This window comes from Punica granatum, chromosome 1, assembly GCF_007655135.1.
Source record: "Punica granatum isolate Tunisia-2019 chromosome 1, ASM765513v2, whole genome shotgun sequence".
Taxonomy (NCBI): domain Eukaryota; kingdom Viridiplantae; phylum Streptophyta; class Magnoliopsida; order Myrtales; family Lythraceae; genus Punica; species Punica granatum.
Window position 1 is genome coordinate 44,004,700 of NC_045127.1, and position 20,724 is coordinate 44,025,423.

A 20,724-nucleotide genomic window follows, 5' to 3' on the forward strand; every position below is an offset into this window, starting at 1 on the left:
AAGCATTAGTCTCTAGGAAGAATCCACCTCCATAAGTTTGCCCAAAATGGTTGTCCAAGACACTCCTCTATCAGGAATAGAGCCTGGAACCCCATTAAAAGCAGCAAAACTAAAGACACTAGAGTCTGTGGACTCGAATGTCAACGCCATTGATAAATCTGGAGAAATAAACAAATTAGTGTGGCAGGAACCCCAAAAACCCTACTACACTACCATATCTGCATCAGACATAGTGCTAGAAGAAAAACCTAGCATTGTCCAGAATAGGTATAGTGCAAATGCCATCTATGAATGGAACATAGACGAGCAGTTAGAATACAACATACTGAGCGTTTTACAGCAAATGACTATGGTGTCAAATGCTTACAAGACCCAGACGAAATTATCTGACTCAGCTATAACACACATGCTCATAGCAGTGTTCACTGGCTCATTGAAAGGTTGGTGGGATAACTACCTATATCCCTTTCTCCAAAATGAAATCCTAACCAGCGTCAAAACGCAAGAAAATGGTGAGATCATATGTGATGAAAACAATGAGGAAATCCCTGATGCTGTAGCAACCCTAGTCTTTACCATCTCCCAACACTTCGTAGGAGATCCTTCTCACCTCAAAGACAAAAACCTAGAGTTGTTGTCAAACATAAAATGCAAAAGGTTGTCTGATTTCAGACAATACAAAGATACCTTCCTCACTAGGGTCATATCTAGAGAGGATTGTAACCAGCCGTTTTGGAAAGAAAAATTCGTAGCAGGTCTACCAACCGTGTTAGGAGAACAAGTTCGAAACGAAATCAAATCCATAAATCATGGCCAGATACCTTACAAAGATCTGAGTTATGGAGAACTGATCAGCTTCATCCATAAAGAAGGTATTCGAATGTGTACTCAGCACAAACTCCAAAAACAATTAAAATTGGAAAAGGCCCAGACCAGGAAAGAACTTGGCAACTTCTGCCAACAATTCGATCCTTCTTTTCAGGTCGACAAAAAGGTCGAAAATTCCAAAACCTGCAGCGGAGACTGCAGCAGGACTTCCAAGCACGGGTCAAAACCATTCCGCCAAAAATCCCGATTTTCCCCAAAAGCCCAATCCACTGATAAGAGTAAGAAAAAAGTCAATTCCTCTTATAAATGTTTCAAATGTGGAAAAATGGATCATACCCAGAGGTATTGTTACCTCAACAAAAAGATTCATCAACTGGAAATTGATAAAGAAACAAAAACCCAGGTCTGCAACCTGTTGATAGAGTCCTCCGACTCTGACACAGAATCCTCAACTACGTGTGAGGAGGGCCTGCAAATGGATGAACTTGATTGGTCATCCAATGAAAAATCAATAAATGTCTTAACAAAAGATCAGGAATTCCTGCTAGAAATAGCGAACCAAATCCAGAACCCTTTGTTAAGAAAACAATATTTTGAGAAGTTGAAACAGGGCACTCTCGAACATGAGATCAAAGCCCCTAACTACAACCTCTCTGAAATCCTTAAAAGACATGATAAAAAACGAGCTCATAAAACCTCGTTTGATGCCCAAAAGGAACTCGAAATCTTAGGGAATGAAGTTGATTGCCTCAAGCTGGAGCAGCAACAGCATTCCTCGATAATTGGTCGATTAGAAGAGCTACTCACTGAGGCCGCAAAACCCTCAGCTAGCTCTGGTCAGAACCTAATGGACCAGAATGAAAATCCAAAAGAAGTTCTGGATCATAAACAAAATGACCAGCATGAAACCCTTACCATGGTAGGAGAACCCTCTACTCACAGATGGTTAATTAAAATCACACTTGTCATAAACCATGAATTAAAAATTGATGCAAATGCTCTGTTTGACACAAGTGCAGAAGAAAACTGCATTAGTGAATAATGCATCCCTGCCAGATTCTATGAAAAAACAACTGAATCACGTTCTTCGGTTAGTGGTACCAAACTTGACATCAAATACAAGTTGAGTAAGGTAGAAGTTGAACAAAATAGAGTCTGGTACAAAACATCATTCTTGCTAGTAAGAAACCTTAAGCATAAGGTCATATTAGGCACCCCATTCATCCAGCTATTAAAACCGTTTCTTGTCACCTCATCAGGCATAGAGACGCATAAGCTTGGAAGCAAAATAAAATTTCATTTTATTTCTGATAAATGTATTTACAAAACAGACTAATACATTTTGCGTAGGAAATGGCCGTGGAATCTGCTCAAGAGTGGTTACACCAATGGTTGTTTGAACTGTTGCAAGACGACAGTCTTGAAAAAATACAAAATGATATTCAAGACGGGGAAACAAATTCCATGGATCGTATCTTTACCGCATATATCCACAAAATCTGTGCCCTTATCGATCATCCTGTATCCCATGTGTTGTGTGCTTTCTTCGACATGCATTGCAAGAATTTTCCTCCATGCGATACAAAACCCTGTTTTATGCACATTAACTCAACTTTGAAAACCAAAGAGGACTATGAGCTGGTCATAGGCCATCTAATCTTACAGGCTCCTGTAAGAGTAAATTTAAATATAAACCTGTGATAACAATTTTATGTTTTACAGGAAAATGGCTTCTCCCTGGTCTGACCAAGAAATTGGTGATTCCTCTTCGAAGGAACAAAAAAGATGGAATTTGCCTCTGCATCCAAAGAAGCAATTCCAGATAAAATCCAGCCTAACGACTTGGAAGCCTGATCCCATGCAACAACTCATCTTGGATAATTTATGGTCATCCATAAAGAATCCTCAAAAGGATAAGGATACCATAAATGCATTGGTCCTTCACATGGAGGAACTATGCAACAACAGGACTTCCTTGCAGCAGGAACTCTGTCTGGAAAATCAAAAGCTGCAACATGAGCTATCCCTCCAAAAAGCTCACACTCGAGAATTCCTTCAAAACAGGTTAGTCGAGTTCGATAATTTCACAGAGCACTTTGCAGAAATGCAAAATGAAAAAAATGCTCTGATTGAAAAATTCAAAAAGAGTGAAAAAAAGGAGAGATCAATTGAAAAAAGAGAATGAGTGTTTCAAAAAAGAAATTGAAAAACTCGTTTCTGAAAGAATAGAAGTCTTAGAGCTTCATGAGTCCTGCCTTATGAAAAAAGACGCTCTTGAAAAAGAAAACATAAAATTCAGGTAGGATTTGGAGTCATCTTCTCCATCAATAATTCAATCACATGATCCCTCAAAAATTGTGATTGAAAGAATATTTTCCAATAAACCCATTGAGGTTACTCCCAGTGGCATTTTCCCGCAAGCAGGAGAAATCCTGTTCTTATCAAAACTTCCTGATGACCTTGTCTCAAAAATCTCAGAGATAAGCCTCCAGGATTTTTCCGCAAACATAATTTCCTTTTTCACTAGGATCTTCCAGTTCTGTGCTACCACACCAAAAGGAACTGACGGATGGTTCTGGAATTGGGAAAGAAAAAACCATTTCCAAAATGATTTTCAAAAACCCTGCGACTTACATGATGAAAATGAGGCTTTCGAAAGAGCTGATATCTTAATGATGGATGGTTGTAGGCATATTCTGGAATTCTCAATACCCAAATTAAGTTTTTATGTTTTTCCTTAAAAAAATAATTTTAACAAACACCATTTCGTTTTGTGTGATCTTTTGAAATATGGGATTCTCAAATCTATGATCCTTAAACCAGAAGATGCACACAAGTCAGAACTCCAATCCTTTTTTGGGGACAATGCCTGGAATTTGATCACCAAAACATTGAGGCGTTCCGCCAGCCTCTCTATTCACATTGAGTCATCTCCTCCTGAGTGGATCTCACCAATCCAGGTTCAACCTACGATTCATTACATCTTCATCTCTCCAGATGCTATCCTGGACTTACTCTCTCACCCCAGTATCTCTCAAGATCAAGATCTAGACATACCTGGAAGCTGAAAGAGGCCTCATACTATGTTTTCCTTTCGATTTTAGTACGTACCTTACCCAACTGTTGTACCTGGATTTAACAATAATAGTACACGAGCAAACTCAATACGACTCTCACAAGGATCTAAATCCTACCCCAACAGCTGTCCTTAGAGCGAACGGTAATGTATGAAGATAACTCTACTCCAAGTTACGCAGATAACCTCCATCTACTTAGACCATATCCTTGCACCATAATCTCTTTCTCTCTTCTTCTTTCTTCTCATATGTAAATATCCGGCATGTAAAATCCGGATCTTCAACCTTCCATTCTGTGTGTAAGTTTCCAGTGTAAGCATGGGTTGAGTTCTTCAAGACTCTTCCCCTTTTCTTTTAATGTTTTCTTTCGTTTTAATCATCCATATGTACTCCATCTTGCCCATCATGGGCTAAGTTTCTGAATAAATCTTCTATAGTGATCATCTATTTATGTTGATATTCCTTTATATCAGATTCTTGTTCTTTCAGTACTCTATGGTTATCCCTTAGTCGAGATCTTGGGTAGAAATGGTATTAGAGCCAAGTGGGGATAGGATCTATATGCTGTTCTTATTCTTAATTCCAGTAACTCGTATAGGTCATCTCATATAGGACTGCCTTCATGGCTGGTAGTATCTCATCTTGTGTTTTTCCTTAAGCGTCTAGGTACATACTTAATACAATGACTTGAAGCTGGTGAATAGTATGTAGAACACAGTCCTAGCGTATGTCTCTCTAGTATCTGACTCCAAAATACCACAATGTACTGATGCTAGTCAAAGAAGTAATGTCATGAAGCTCTAATGTCCATCCGGCAGCTCTAATGGACCCTACACATTCCAATCCTTAAGTGCGGTGCTCCAAGCCTACTGAACCCAGGTTGTAAGTCCCGACGGTTATGGCAGTTTTTGGGTATAACCAGGAGGAGTAATGGTGTAAGATATGGTCTAAGTAGAAGGAGGTTATCTGCGTAACTCGGAGTAGAGTTATCTTCATACATTACCGTTCGCTCTAGGGATAGCAGTTGGGGTAGGATTTAGATCCTTGTGAGAGTCGTATTGAGTTTGCCTGTGTACTACTATTGTTAAATCCTGGTACAGCAGTTGGGTAAGGTACGTACTAAAATCGAAAGGAAAACACAGTGTGAGGCCTCTTCCAGCTTCCAGGTATGTCTAGATCTTGATCTTGAGAGATACTGGGGTGAGAGAGTAAGTCCAGGATAGCATCTCGGAACCACTTAGCTATTGGTCTATGATCTCTAGAAACTTCTTCTAGGTATAGATTAGTGTACTGAAAGGTATGGAACTAATATATTGTTTGAATATCTTGATAAATATTTGTGAAATTGGAAGATTTATTGTTTTCAAAATATGGATTGGTTTAAAGCAAGTTCATCGAGTACATGTCCTTCTGAAACATCTTTCGATAATGATTATGTTCTTAACAGAGAAGAGGTCAATTTGGAATGTTTTGATAAATCTATCGATGATTGGGAAATCCCGAGAATCGCTTCAAAACAAATTTTTAAAAACTCAAAATTCCAACATATATTTTCAAAAACCGATTATACCATTACCACAGAGGAAAGAGACATTCCTTTGAAAATTTCCTCACAAACCATAAAACTCTTGAACTAAGAGTCTTTGAGAAAACATGAGGGAAAATATAACTTCATCCATATAGGGCTAGTACAAGTTGGCATAAAACCCCTAACCAGAGAAGGCTTAGATACCTCAGTACTCTTAGTGCTTAGAGATGCTAGGCTTTTGAATTACCATGAATCCATCATTGGAACAGTTGAGACTAGTCTGTGTGACGGACCAGTCCACTTTAACTGCTTCCCATATTTCACCATGTCCCTCAAAGACCAAAACATAACTCATGGCTTAACCTTGCAAGTCAAAATGCACAATTACAAAATTGCTTTAGGCTCCATCCCTTTAGCTCTTGTGTACAGAGTCCATTACAAAATGATGGTCTCAGCATTCGCAACCAAACCCTTCAAATATAGTCCCAAAGGAGAAACCCTCATTTTCCAAACAGACATTGCCAGGTCAAACACTGTAGTCCCGAGACCAATTAGGTGGAATGAGGTAACTCTTCCTGATGAATGGGTCTTAGAAGACGCAGTTGCCCCTGAAAAAATTCAAAATGAGGAACCCAGTCGAGTGAGCCAGTTCCAAGATGGGAGAGTTTCCATAAGCTTTCCCCATAGGAGATCAGTCGACATACAGTCAACCTCTAACCCTTCGATAGTAAATTCTTTTAGGAGTCCTGAGCCAAGAAGGAGATCATTTAGTGTTGCTCCATCAGCAAATACTTTTCAAACAGCTACTGAAAACCCTCCTAGGTCTGCTAACCTTAGAGGATTAAGTAGTGTCGTCGATATTCCTAGGCCAGTATACTCTGTCCAAAACACAGAAGAAACTGAGTCTTCGCCCCCGTCACCAACATTTTCATCCATAACCAATAACACCATGATCAATCCTAACCCTGAGATCTATGTGATAATGAAACCTTTCACATTAGCATCAGTCAGCCTTAGGAATGATTTCTGCTCCAAAGAAAATGAAAATAGGAGGAATTGGTTGCATAATGTCTTTTCAGAAAAATACATCAAGACAATAATGCAAGATCAGTGGATAAAATTTATGGAGAATAATAAGAAAAATATCATTTTCTAGGACTGGTTTAGCCAGGTCTTCATGGAAGAAAAAAACCATAAAATTCACTGAAAAAACCATAACCTGGAAACTACCTTTTAACAAAACCATAGTTTCCTCAAAACCTCATCCTAAATATATTGAGCCTAGGGAACCTAAGCAAACTAAAAACCTTAGGTCGCTCAATATGATAATCAGAAATACCCGCGCTGTAGAGCATCAAAATCGGGAAAAAGAAAGAAACAAGTTGAGTCAAAACTTCGCCAAAAACTCAATGAGTTACAAAAAGAAGTCAAAACTCTGAAAAATAATGAAAAGCTGGTTCACACTGTCGAAGTTGCTGAACCTAAACCTGAGTGTAAAAACCAGGAATTCACATTTCAAAAATACCTCCTAAAACCGACAATAAGTGTACACGACTTTCAGATGGAAGTAACTACCTTGTTGGATACAGGTGCAGACGCAAATTGTGTGAGGGAGGGATTAATTCCTTTAAAATATTGTGAAAAAACTCAGGAATCATTACGATCTGCAAGTAATGATAAACTGCAAATCACATACAAAGTTACAGAAGCAGAAGTCAAAAATGAAGCTTCATCATATAAAACTGGATTCCTGGTCATAAAAGACTTAAAACATGAAGTCATACTAGGAACACCATTCATCCAGCTCATCAAACCCTTCCTTTTCACCAATTCAGGCATAAAAACGGTGTATTTAGGAAGCAAAACCATATTCCCTTCCATCACAAAACCTGTAACTAGGAATCTAGACATGATACAGGCAGCCGAAAGGAAAATTGAATGGGTAAAAGATGAAATTTCACATCAAAAAGTTGAAAATCTGCTCCAAAAACCATATTTGAAACAAAAAATCGATAATCTCAACAATCTGACTCAGAAATCAATTTGTGGAGAAACTCCAAATGCTTTCTAGGGTAGGAAGCAACATGTCATTGATCTACCTTATGAAAAGGACTTCGATGAAAAAAATATCCCAACAAAAGCCAGACCCATTCAGATAAATCGAGAGTTGGAAAAACACTGTAAACTGGAAATACAGGAACTCTTGAACAAAAAATTGATTAGACCTAGTAAGTCTCCCTGGAGTTGTTCAGCCTTCTACATGAACAAAAACGCTGAACTTGAAAGAGGAGTCCCCGGGTTAGTAATCAATTACAAACCATTGAACCAAGCCTTAAGGTGGATTAGGTACCCAATACCTAACAAAAACAATTTGCTCCAAAAACTTCATGATTCAAAGATATTTTCAAAATTCGACATGAAGTCAGGTTTTTGGCAAATTCAAATCACCGAAAAGGACAAATACAAAACTGCATTCACAGTTCCTTTCGGACATTTCGAATGGAATGTAATGCCTTTTGGGCTAAAAAACGCCCCATCTGAATTTCAGAAAATCATGAATGACATTTTTGGTGCATACTCAGATTTCATCCTTGTGTACATCGATAATGTCCAAATAATTTTCCAAAACCATTGATTCTCATTTTAAACATGTGAACCATTTCATGAGAATCACATCAAAAAATGACCTGACTGTGTCCCCGACAAAAGTCTGCCTTTTCCAAACAAAAATTCAATTTTTAGGGCATAACATCAGCAGGGGCACCATAATCCCTATTAACATATCCATCCAGTTTGCTGATAAATTCTCTGACCAGATCCATGATAAAAAAACAGCTATAAAGGTTCTTAGGAAGTCTTAACTATGTCGTAGACTTTTTCCCTGGCCTAAGTAGACTCTGTGAACCCCTCCATAACAGGTTAAAAAATTCTCCTCCACCGTGGACGGATGAACAAACCAAAATTGTGAAGCAAATCAAGCTTCAAATCAAATCACTGCCTTGTTTACACCTGGCAGACCCAATTGCAAAAAAGATTGTTAAAACAGACGCCTCTGACGAAGGATACGGAGGAATCTTGAAACAATCCAAAAATGGCAAAGAGCGAATTGTCCAATTCACCTCAAAGCATTGGAACCAAACACAAAAGAATTACTCCACCATTAAAAAAGAAATTCTTTCTGTGGTTTTATGCATTTCGAAATTTCAATCTGACCTTTTAAACCAAAGGTTTTTACTTCGGATTGATTGCAAATTTACAAAGGAAGTTTTACAAAAAGATGTTCAAAACATTGCATCAAAACAGATTTTTGCCAGATGGCAAGCAATCTTGAGTATCTTTGATTTTGACATCGAATTCATAAAAGGAGAGGCTAATAGTCTCCCGGATTTCCTAACAAAAGAATTCCTGCATGTACCACCATGAGCATGAGGACTCGATCCTCCAAAAAAGAGGCATCGGCCTCAAAACAGCTGACTCTCAGTCAGTCAATCATAAAAGACGATCATTCCTCAAAACAGGTGGCTACTAGCCAACCTTCCTTTGGACAAATCACTGTTGATAGCCAGATTAAAACCTATCGACGGACCCTCCAACAGGAAATCGATAAGCAGGGCTGCATACAAACCCTACCAAGTAAAATTCATAAACCTAAGAAGGAGAAACAAACTCTCATTTCACAGAGTGCATCTCCTCAAACACCAGATAATAATGCCGTCATCCAGCAATGGATTACAGGATTAAAAGATAAATCGGAGTTAGCACAAGTGTTATCTGGAATATCTCCTCCTAAGCTTGAGGCTAGCAAGGGAGAGAGCTCTGGACAAATTGTTCAAAGAGCAGAAAAAAGTCTCAAACCATTTTCCGATAAGGAAACCAGCTCTTCAAAAACAGCATCTTGGTTTCCAAAATCATTATTCCAAATTGTTTTGATAATGGAAGAAGGTTTTTACCATGAAAACCCCTTCTTCGCAGTATCAAAATTGTTTCCTGAAAATTGGTGTTTCCGGCCCATGGATATTTCAAAAACCCGGAATACTATGAGAAAATTATGAGTGAAATAAGTTCAGTTGAGTTCAAACACCACCTTGTCCCTGGTTCATCAAACACCATATCTCACTCTACTGCCAAAATCCAGAGAGTCATCCACCCAAAAGAATGGAATGAGGGAAACCCATACCAAATCTGAAAATTCCAAGCCAGATTTTCGTCTAATCTCCCACATAATTCCATATATTCCTACTGGGATTATCAACAAGCCTGGTACAATGCATTTTTGTACCAAAACCATGAGTTTGACACACTTGGCTTATCTTCTTTCATTCCAAAACACCAGCCATATTCCCCTACTGGTTTGCCCATTGGTGGTCACTTTAAGGTCCAATTCCAGATATACTACCCCTCATAATTCATGAAGCATAAACTACTTTTGCTTCTCGATTCAAACCCCAGGGGAACCAAACCATATTCCCCATGCTTCTCCAATTCTACCAAATCTTTGGATTATCATGGGTTAATAACTGGACTTTTGGATACAAGCCTGATTAACAGACAGGCCTGCAGACACTGACTAGAAATTTCAAGTGTAAATGGTGGGTTAAGTTGAAAGTAAATCATCTTGACCATCAGTTTGTTCTCGATTGGTTCCGAAAATATGCTTTAGTCTTAGACAAAGCACAAGTGAACCATCAAAGTTTTCTCCAGGTCAAAGCCCGTGCTTCCTCCTTCCTCTCAGCAACAAAAAATGACGAGGACTACATAGGACGGCTAAGCCGAGTTCTCCTGGAACTCAAAGATCTGAACACCACTGCCTCGTTTGCTTCAGGTTCCCACAGAGAAGACGTTGGTAGTAATTTATCTTCAGATTAATTGCTAGCCTCAACACCCGAGAGAGTCCGACCACTGCTTCATCAAGTGGATCATAACCGGACAAAAAACCTTTCGGCTCACAAGCTATGCCCCACTCAGCGCTAATTCCGAAAGCGTCCAACCACTCCCTAGTGGTACAATAACGGGCAAAAAACCTTTCGGTGTGCGTGGCCGATACAAAGTAGCTTTCTGGTACACTTTGCGACAAAAAAGGTCCTGTAGCTACAGTTCTTCCACTGAGCATGACAGTACCCCGCATGTGAGTGAACAGTCTAAAGCTGCACAGCGATAAGGCGCCTTCCAGCGTCCATAAAAGGACCCTTCCTTCAGTATCGGGGGGGGGGGGGGGGGGGGGGGGGGCTTCACCTTCCACTATAATCTCTTTCTCTCTTCTTCTTTCTTCTCATATGTAAACATCCGGCATGTAAAACCCGAATCCCCAACCTTCCATTATGTGTGTAAGTTTCCAGTGTAAGCATGGGTTGAGTTCTTCAAGACTCTTCCCCTTTTCTTTTAATGTTTTCTTTCGTTTTAATCATCCATATGTACTCCATCTTGCCCATCATGGGCTAAGTTTCTGAATAAATCTTCCATGGTGATCATCTATTTATGTTGATATTTCTTTATATCAGATTCTTATTTTTTCAGTACTCTATGATTATCCCTTAGTCGAAATATTGGGTAGAAATATATATATATATATAAAAACAATCAGTTTTTAATCTCAACTTTAAAGAGCTTTGTTCGATTTTGTCCTAATCCCTTTTTCTTTTTTACACTGTTTCTCAACCTTTTTTGATAGCTTACTTTTAGTCCTTCATCCATAAATTTCCATCAAAAAATAATTTTTAAAACAAATTCTTTTAAAAAATCTAAAAATTGAAAGAAACAAAAAAGAGCATTCGAACTGTGACGGGAGAAAGTGATTGCGGCAGCCTTGCCGGCCACAACTGCCACAAATGCTGGTTGGCGACTCGATTGGCGTGGTGGTGTTGTCAGTGAGGCCTCATTGGTCCAAATAATAATAAAAAAAATCTAGAGAGTTGGGAGAAGAAGCAAGACAGTGGGGCCTCAACGATGGCCACAACCACTCTAGTCCAGGTCGCCAGTGACGTTGGCGAGGCTGATCACTCCAAACTTAAAAAAAGTAAAATTGAGAAGGGGAAGAGAAAGGAAGCAGGAGGTGGTGGGGCCTTGACAGTGGCCACTACTACCCCAATTGGGGTCACCAAATAGAAAGTATCGAGCAAGGGGGAAAGAGAGTGCGAAAAAGGGCGGGGACTTCTCAGGTGGCCTCCAATCGAGATTTCAGATGATCAACAAGGTTACTGGCAACCGATGTGGTGGTGGCAGTCGGTGAAGCCATCACTGTCACCCTCCTCTTCTCTATTCCTGATTTCCTCTATTACTTTCTTCCCTTTTTCTTAAAAAATTTTAAAAATAATAATAATAATTTGTATGAAAAAATTGATTATTGAAACGAAAAGTTAAGTAGAAGGACTAAATCTGTCCCTATGTAAGGCTGAGGAAAAGTTCCGGCCAAAAAAGATTTAGGACTAAAACAAATAAAATTCTAAAGGTTAAGCACCAAAAGCGGTCTTATTACGAGGAACGGTTGTCTTGTCGCCCTCGAAAGAAGTAGCTGCTCATGCCCGACATTGGGCCTCAGTAAGCCCACCGGGCTTTTATCAGTGGATTGCACTGGGCTGACACCAACGGGTCCATGGGCTTTCCATTAGGTTCCGTGGATTACCAATCCGCGGTCACGGCGCACATTAGAGCCGACCGATAACGCAAGTGGCTAGAAGCGCGCCTCCAGCTGTCAACACAACCGCGTAGAGACTAGAGAGGCTCAGTCAACCATAAGTCATGGACCAAAATATATATACAGAAACAATCCGTTTTTAATCTCAACTTTAAAGAGCTTTGTTAGATTTTGTCCTAATCCCTTTTTCTTTTTTATACTGTTTCTCAACCTTTTTTATAGTTTAATTTTAGTCCTTCATACATAAATTTCCATCAAAAAATAATTTTTAAAACAAATTCTTTTAAAAAATCTAAAAATTGAAAGAAACGAAAAAGGACAATCGAACTGTGACAAGAGAAAGTGATTGCGGCAGCCTTGTCGGCCACAGCTGCCACAATGCTGGTTGGCGACCTGATTGGCGTGGTGATGTTGTCGATGATGCCTCATTGGTCCAAATAATAATAATAAAATCTATAGAGTTGGGAGAGGAGGCAGGATAGTGGGGCCTCAACGATGGCCACAACCACTCTAGTCCATGTCGCCAGTGACATTGGCGAGGCTGATCGCTCCAAACTTAAAAAAAGGAAAATTGAGAAGGGGAAGAGAAAAGAAGCAGGAGGTGGTGGGGTCTCGATAGTGGCCACTACCACCCCCATTGGGGTCACCAAATAGAAAGTATTGAGCAAGGGGGAGAGAGATGCGAAAAAGGACGGGGACTTCTCAGGTGGCCACCAATCGGGATTGCAAATGATCAACGAGGTTATGGCACTCTGCTGGTGTGGTGGTGGCGGTCAGCGAAGCCATCATCGGCACCCTCCTCTTCTTTGTTCTCATAGTATGATTTCCTCTATTACTTTCTTCCCTTTTTCTTAAAAAAAAAAAGAAATAATTTATATGAAAAAATTGATTATTGAAACGAAAAGTTACGTAGAAGGACTAAAACAGATTAAGGACTAAAACAGCAAAAGTCTAAAGGTTGAGCACTAAAAGCAGCCTTATTACGAGGAACGGTTGTCTTGCGCCCTCGGAATTAGCTGCTCAAGCCCGACATTGGGCCTGAGTAAGCCCACCGGGCTTTTACAAGTGGAATGGACTGGGCTGACACCAACTGGTCCATGGGCTTTCCATTAGGTTCCGTGGATTACCAATCCGCTGTTACGGCGCACGTTAGAGCCGACCGATAACGCAAGTGGCCAGAAGCGCGCCTCCAGCTGTCAACACAACCGCGTAGAGACTAGAGAGGCTCAGTCAACCCGTTTTGGCTCGATCGGGGCACCTCAACTACTAAACGGTCTTCGACATCGAGCTGCTTCATCCGCAGCTGCTCCGACGACAATGGAGTTTCCGTGCAAGGACCGTCGCCTCTCTCTCTTGATTCTCTCTGTGATTGCTGTTTCTGCGGCCTCTTCTTCTGCGACAACCTTCTCTCCGATCGACAACTACCTCATAAACTGCGGCTCCTCCGTGGACGCCACCGTTGACAACCGCAGGTTCTCCGGCGACTCGGCTTCCCCCAACCCTCTCTTCTCGGCCCCGCACCGAGCGATCTCGCTCTGTGATCAGAATCCGGCCCTTGGGACGCCTCAAATCTACCACACCGCTAGGGTTTTCAGGAGACCCGCGAGGTATGCGTTCGAAATCCGAGATAAGGGGACCCACATGTTGCGCTTCCATTTTCACCCGTTCAATTCATCGGGTTTGGAACTTGTTGATGCTCAATTTCATGTTTTGGCTGATGGGTATGTGTTGCTGAACAACTTTGGGGGTGAAAAGATTGTTAAACCTGTGATTAAGGAGTATCTAATCTGGGTTGACGCTGATAAGGTCGTGATTACGTTCGTGCCAACGGAAAAGTCGAAGTTTGGGTTTGTTAATGGGATTGAAGTGATTTCTGCCCCGAAAGATTTGATCTTGGATACTGCGCAGTTCGTCGATAATGGGAATGTTGTGAATTTCGATGGGCTTAATCGTGAGGCACTTGAAGTTGTCTATAGGATCAGTGTCGGCGGCCCCAAAGTGACTCCCTTCAACGATACTCTTTGGAGGACTTGGGTTCCTGATGAAGGGTACCTGAAGTCTGATTTTGGATCGAAGAAGGTGCCTTTTAGTGGAAGAATTCAGTACCGAGATGGAGGTGCCAGCCGTGAAGTGGGTCCCGACAATGTATACAATTCTGCCAGAGTGATTAGCAGCACGAATGCATCAGTTCCAAAGGTTAATATGACTTGGGAATTTCCAGTGAGTGATGGTCATAAGTACCTAGTCCGTTTGCACTTCTGCGACATCGCCAGTATCTCTATCGGGTTGATATACTTCAATGTTTATGTCAACAGGTTCTTGGCATATAAGGATTTCGATCTCTCTAATGCTGCCAATTGGATGTTGGCATCTCCGTACTATGCTGATTTTGTGGTTCGAGGAGATAGGTCAGGCATCGTGAGTGTGAGCATTGGACCGTCGAACTACAGTTACTCACACGCGATTGATGGTTTACTTAATGGCGTGGAGATCATGAAGATGAACAACTCGATGGGCAGTCTTGACGGGCAGTGGTGCGCTGGGTTCTTGATGAAGAGTTGGCCTAGAGAGACAATTGGCCTTCTGGTTCCTTTCATTGCGGCAATTTGCATAGTGCTGAGCATTGCCCTTGTCCTACATCGGAGGATGGCAGGGTTTTGCCACTCCACATCTTGGACGAAATTGCCAACTGATGTATCTGAGATTGACAGGACTCCGTGAAGTATATAGTTCTAGAGCCTTGTAGACATGAGTCTGCTACTACTATAGTGTATCACTCATGGAAATATAGTGGTATATATGTTGCTTGTGCTGCTGTATATCAATTGTAATTTATATTGAGGTGTTCTTCCCTCCCCCCCCCCCCCCAAAAAAAAAAAAAGAGGAAAAAGAAGAAGCGAGTAGTTCTGAGGAACTCGTGTTCTGCTATAATGTGCAAGATATTTTCATTTCAGTTGTATCGTCTTGTAGCTTTGATATTGAAAGCATTACTATTTGAAAGATTCCATCTCTGAGATGACTCGCTGTCTACATTCTACATATGAAGTTGTGGTCTTGATTTGATTTCTTTTCGTAGAATACCAGCTGAAGATGTCCTGATTAATGGCTCTTCTGACTTCCTGTGACAGTGCCAGATTGAACTTGGCTGCATTTTTCCCGAACGTGAGCCAAGAGATCTCTGTTCGCCCTGTGAAAGATTCATCTCACATAGAATCACAAACTGTCTGTATTGATCTATCAGGAGCTCCTGATAATTCTATATATGTTGTTCACGTCTTGCAGCAGTGGGAGGGTGATGGGCTCACGAATCAGAACTGGATAAGAAAGAATGGTGAATGGTAGAATCAACTAAATTCACTCGATGAGATGGCTCGTCACGAGTAAGAAAAGTCGGGTTGATTCGCCACGCTCAAAGATGAACAATCGAGATTTTCGTCACTAAACAAGAAACTTGTTCAAATAAGAAAATAGAGGAAACGCTCTAGCAATTTCATTCAAAATATTCATCAATTTGTATTTCTGAGATCACCTCATCGCATATATATATATATATATATATATATAGGGAAGACACATCTCTTAACTCTAGAATAGGAAACTGACATTTAATATTTTTCAAATTACTTTCCTAAAATAGAATAAGGAAACAATCTGAAATATAAAACTTAAGACTACTGACTCAAACTAATAATGAAAATAATATCTAATTAAGAGAAGCTATATTTAGCAGTATAGGAAACTTATGGTGCGTTTGGTTTCAGAGTTAAAGTAACTTTAATTTTCATTTTGATTGTGGAAAAAGACAAATGAGATGGGATTATAAATTTGACTTGAGAAACGTGTGTTTTTGTTATGTAGTGTGTTGAGTTAAAATTAAAGATAAAATTTTTCACTTGGAAAATATGTGTTTTTGTTGTGTAGTTTGTTGAGTTAAAATTAAAAAACGTTAACTTACAATCCAAACACCCCTTTAATATCTAATTAAGTTAAATTCTTATTTTGGAGTTTCTAGAATGTGTGTTTGGACCCGAAAATTCGAATACGTGTTGAGCTACAATCTGAAGCATATAATCCCCTCTTGGTTAGAAAAAGACGCGTCCTCGAGTGTTCGTCGATTTTCTCCTGGTCTTCATGTGTGTGCTTCGGCTTGTTTTAGCTTGCCACTTAATGACCAACTTTTATATCCGAACTCTCTCCTGTAATTCTTCACAGATCGACTTCTTTTTGCTTTCTCGCCAACCAACTCGCTGCTTGAACTGCTGCTTCCTCGATGGGATCGTATATGCTTGGGCAAATTTTGCCTCGATTAGATGAAACACCATCGACAAATATTCAATAGCAGTTTCATCTTGAAGTTCCACTTGGGGTGAGTTTAAAGTGGGTTCCATCAGGACTTGCTTCGTGGAATTTGAAATTAGTACCTCCAAAATATTCTCCTCAAAAGATAAATCATTCATGATCAAGACATGTGTATCTCGCTCTAGCATAGCCTGGTTCTCTAGCTCTACGACTTCTTTCTCTTCTATTTTGCTGTCCCTCTTAGAATTTGTGTCTTCAACCTGCGCTTTTTCATCTTCTATCATAACATCAATAATCGTCATAGGAAAAGCATTTTTTTTTTCCATTCTTAAGAGGATAGGTAGATTTCATGCAATCGTCTTCAGATTCATAGAGGCGTTCTTCATATTCCAAATGAAAGAATCTAACCTTTAAGAGTTGTTTCATACGCCTCCACGTAAATACCAAATTCCTTCCATCTCTAAGACGATTATTTTCCAATTTCTCTCATCAAGTAGAAGCTTTGCCCCTTAACTGATATACAACTCTATCAACTCGGCTTCCATCATCGAGGATGCCGTAGTAGTCAAAGAATGGGTCCAAATCCGAAATCCAAACAAAAGAATTCCTTAGCATTCATGCTTTCGTTGAAAGTCGGGATTCTCTTTGGGTCGATAATCCTCCTGCACCCAATAGGTGTCTTCTTATTCCATCGCAAGTCTCGAGGGCCTGGGTCACTCACTCGAGCCGTGCTAAAATCTCATCTTCTTTTCGTTGGAATGTGAGGAACAGGTCTTGGTCGAAAGTAAGCCCTCTTGGAACTCTTTCGAGGTTGTCTTTAGCCATTATCTTCGCATATTTAGCAAAATCCACTCAATCACATGTGTGTTCGCTTCTTCACATGTTTTACTCGGCCAACAAGAATAGAACCTTTGCTCTGATACCAAATGATGGGCTCACGAACCAGAATTGGATAAGAAAGACGGGTGGAGGGTAGAACCGGCTAAACTCACTCAATAAGATAACTCGCCACGAGTAAGAAAAATCGAGTTGATTCGCCACGCTCAAGGATGAACAAATAAGAATTGGGATTTTCGTTACTAAACAAGGAACTTATTCAAATAAGAAAATAGAGGAAACGCTCTAGGCAATTTCATTCAAAATATTCATCAATTTGTATTTCTGAGATCACCTTCTAGCATATATATATAGAGGGAAGACACCTCCCTTGACTCTAGAATATGAAACTGACATCTAATATTCTCCAGAGTACTTTCCTAAAATAGAATAAGGAAACAATCTGAAATATGAAACTTAAGACTACTGACTCAAGCTAATGATGAAAATAATATCTAATTAAGAGAAGTTATATTATAGCAGTATGAGAAACTTAATATCTAATTAAGCTAAATTTTTATTCTCGAGTCTTCTAAAATGCGTGTTTGGACCTAAAAATTCGAATACGTGTTGAGCTGCAATCTTAAGCACATCAAAGGGGCACGTTCATGCATCAAGTGGTTGGCTCACAGCATCATGTTGGGGAGGCCTGTAGTCGAATTGCATCCACATCCAACTTCACTTCAAAAAGCCCAAGTTGACAAAGAAAAGATGTCGCCGACAGCGACCGAGGAGTCGATGAAAACCAGCGAAGAGCCCCCCAACAAAAGCTCCAAATCAAGAGTCAAAGTTGGGGAATTTAGATCCCACATCACTTGCTGTGAAGATAAGGTTACTATTTCAGTACGCTTGAGCCTGTGGGTGTGCTTGCACCGGAGAGGAAGAGAGGAGACATGGATTAAACATATTTTGCTGGTCCATGGGATCCCACCTTTCACATCTCCTCATCCAAAGTAAAGTGAACACACGACACTGTGATTCAACAACGAACTAAGAACTATTTATTTATAGAATATGATTTCGAAATTCATTACAAGCACTTCATGGTCCGCGTTATGCCAAAGTTCGAACGGTGACCAGCTTCACCCAATTGATTGAGGATAATTTGTGGCTTAAAAAAAACAAAACAAAAAAAAAACAAAAGGGTAAATGGATCTATAGTTTTAGTTTGTGAACGAGCTGGGGCTAATAATCAGGGATTGATTGCCGTTTTTATTTGTGTTTTATGTAGAATAAGGGATTTGACAATCTAACTACCGACTTATCGTTGGGAGAAAATGAGCTCTCATTTCATCATCACTACTTAGTAATGCCTTGAAAGTTTCTCAATACTCAACGAGAATTTCTTATCTTGACTATGATTAGTTTACTATTCCACCACTTTGCTTCACATATATAACTACATACATAGATTGCGATCCCTCCTCTAATCCAAGCATGCATCATTTTTTTTTTTATGAATTAAAGGCTAGGTCGGGTTATTAGCCCGTTGTGGCTGTCCCAATTAAGGGAACTTAACCGCCACGGAATGTTTCTTTCGCCATAACTCACTGAGACTTTAGCTCAACTTGGTCACTGCAGCCCCACCAACACACTAATGAATTAAGTCCACGTCCAAGCCCCACCAACTTGGCCATAGCATGCATCATTACTCACGTTCACGGAATAATATCCTATGTTTTTTTACTTTTCTATAAAAAGAAAAATTCGAGTTTCACTCTATTTAATTTTAACATTCAACATGAACACATAATAAGCATACAAATTCAACAACATTCCGTGGAAGTGGTCTTTTAAGTGGTGTTCTTCTACATGACTTTAAAGTGACTTGAAAATTGCATCTTTACGGAAGGAGTCGCATCCTTCAACTGCCCAACCGGCCAATTCGATTTTAATGCCCTATGATTGTTTGAGAAGATTATTGTGTAAAAGCTTTCCCTTTTTAATTTTCCTTAGTTTTAATCAACATGATGTTCCTGCTGGTTCGGAATTCTTTTTTCACCCGTGTTATGTGTTCATGTAGGCAAAAGATGCTCGTATATCGCCGCCCCCCCCCCCCCCCCCCCCCCCCCCCCCCCCTAGCTCTTACCATGCTTTTCATGAAGTTTTGGGATCGAGTCTTATCTAGAGTTGGATTATTCGCAAGGTTGATCTCTTCATCGTCGATTGGTCGAAGTGTATGGTTAGATGCCAACTCGAAGAGACTATTGGATGACCCACCATATTAAGAGGCCATTAGGTCAGATGTTACGCATCAGATGGGCATAGGGTAGCCATAGAGGGGGCAATTGGGCCACGACTGTTTTGGACTCACAAGGCACAAACCAAAGGTTTTCATTGAAAATCTTTTTACACTCCCCTATCCTAACACATTTTGTGATTCCAATATCAATGATGCACCGCGCACCAATCACATCTCGGCTTCATTTTCAAATGAGTTGGCCCCTCTAATCCAACCGTGGATGAGTTGCCGGTGGGCGGGGGCTCGAGATACTGACTATCTCCGTCGTATCTTCAGACAAGATCCGAATTCTTCGCGAGAAAATAACATGCACTTTCAGCAGCAGCTGCATCTCGATAGTGTTACCGAAGCAAATATAGCTTGATCTCACTTGCCGACTACTTGTCGTAGAACTACAGAGGTTATTGTTGTGCATATTTTCGGAATACATATACGCATAAAACACTCGATGCGTGTTGTGTCCCTTTCGATTCTCTTTTGTTCCCAGCCCATCATGGAGTTTTGGAAGTGGGCATGTCCCACTCTATTCATTAGGGGTTCTTCTACTCAGTGATGGTACCCCTTTTTCAAGTTTGGCTAAGCAGGTATATGCCTTATAATTGCTTCTCTTTTCTTTCTTCATATGCATTTTCTATAATTAAAAAGAAGAATGAAAATACCAATATAACTTAGTTCAAACGATTCGACGTTTATTTTTTCTAAATAAGATCTCGTATTCGAATCTTGTAAATGAAGAAAATTCATAATTCAGTTCGACTCGAACGATTAGCTAGGTTTGTTGCGCTTTCGGATATCAAAGTATATACTAAAAAAGAAAGATAAAAATTGAACTTTTTTCCTTTTCATCTTGTCATGTGCATTTTTGGCAGTGAAAAAAATCAAATGTGAAATTTCTACTGTTGAATTTGATTTATGGCGGGCCAGTCTAAATATTCGGTACGTATTTTTACCAGGGTCATGAACTGGTATATATCACTATTGATTTTGCCCCATTATTGGAAAAGACATAGAGAACATATCGGATAACAATGTCTTTTCAAAGTCTAGGCAGTTTTTCAACAACAGAATTTGTTTTCCGACAATAGAAGAATTAGTATGTGAAATATTACTTCCAAATTTTGTATATGGCATTTCCATATTCTTTTAGATGATTTCACTTTTGCATGATATTTACAATTAGGACACTATATGCGTCTAATATAAAAAAAAATCGTCAAAAGCTGGAGAGCTATATGAGAAAGCG

General features: G+C 39.9%; 1 protein-coding gene across 1 annotated transcript; it reads left to right on the forward strand.

The window, feature by feature from the left end:
* The first annotated feature begins 13,269 nt into the window (after nucleotides 1-13,269).
* Nucleotides 13,270-15,080, forward strand: LOC116189407 (probable receptor-like protein kinase At5g24010). The gene has a single exon (XM_031519067.1). The coding sequence runs from the start codon at nucleotides 13,382-13,384 to the stop codon at nucleotides 14,783-14,785; it is 1,404 nt and encodes a 467-aa protein (XP_031374927.1). The 5' UTR covers nucleotides 13,270-13,381; the 3' UTR covers nucleotides 14,786-15,080.
* Nucleotides 15,081-20,724: the final 5,644 nt, after the last annotated feature.

Coding starts and splice junctions, on each gene's coding strand:
- LOC116189407 (XM_031519067.1), top strand. CDS start 13,382: ATGGAGTTTCCGTGCAAGGACCGTCGCCTCTCTCTCTTGATTCTCTCT.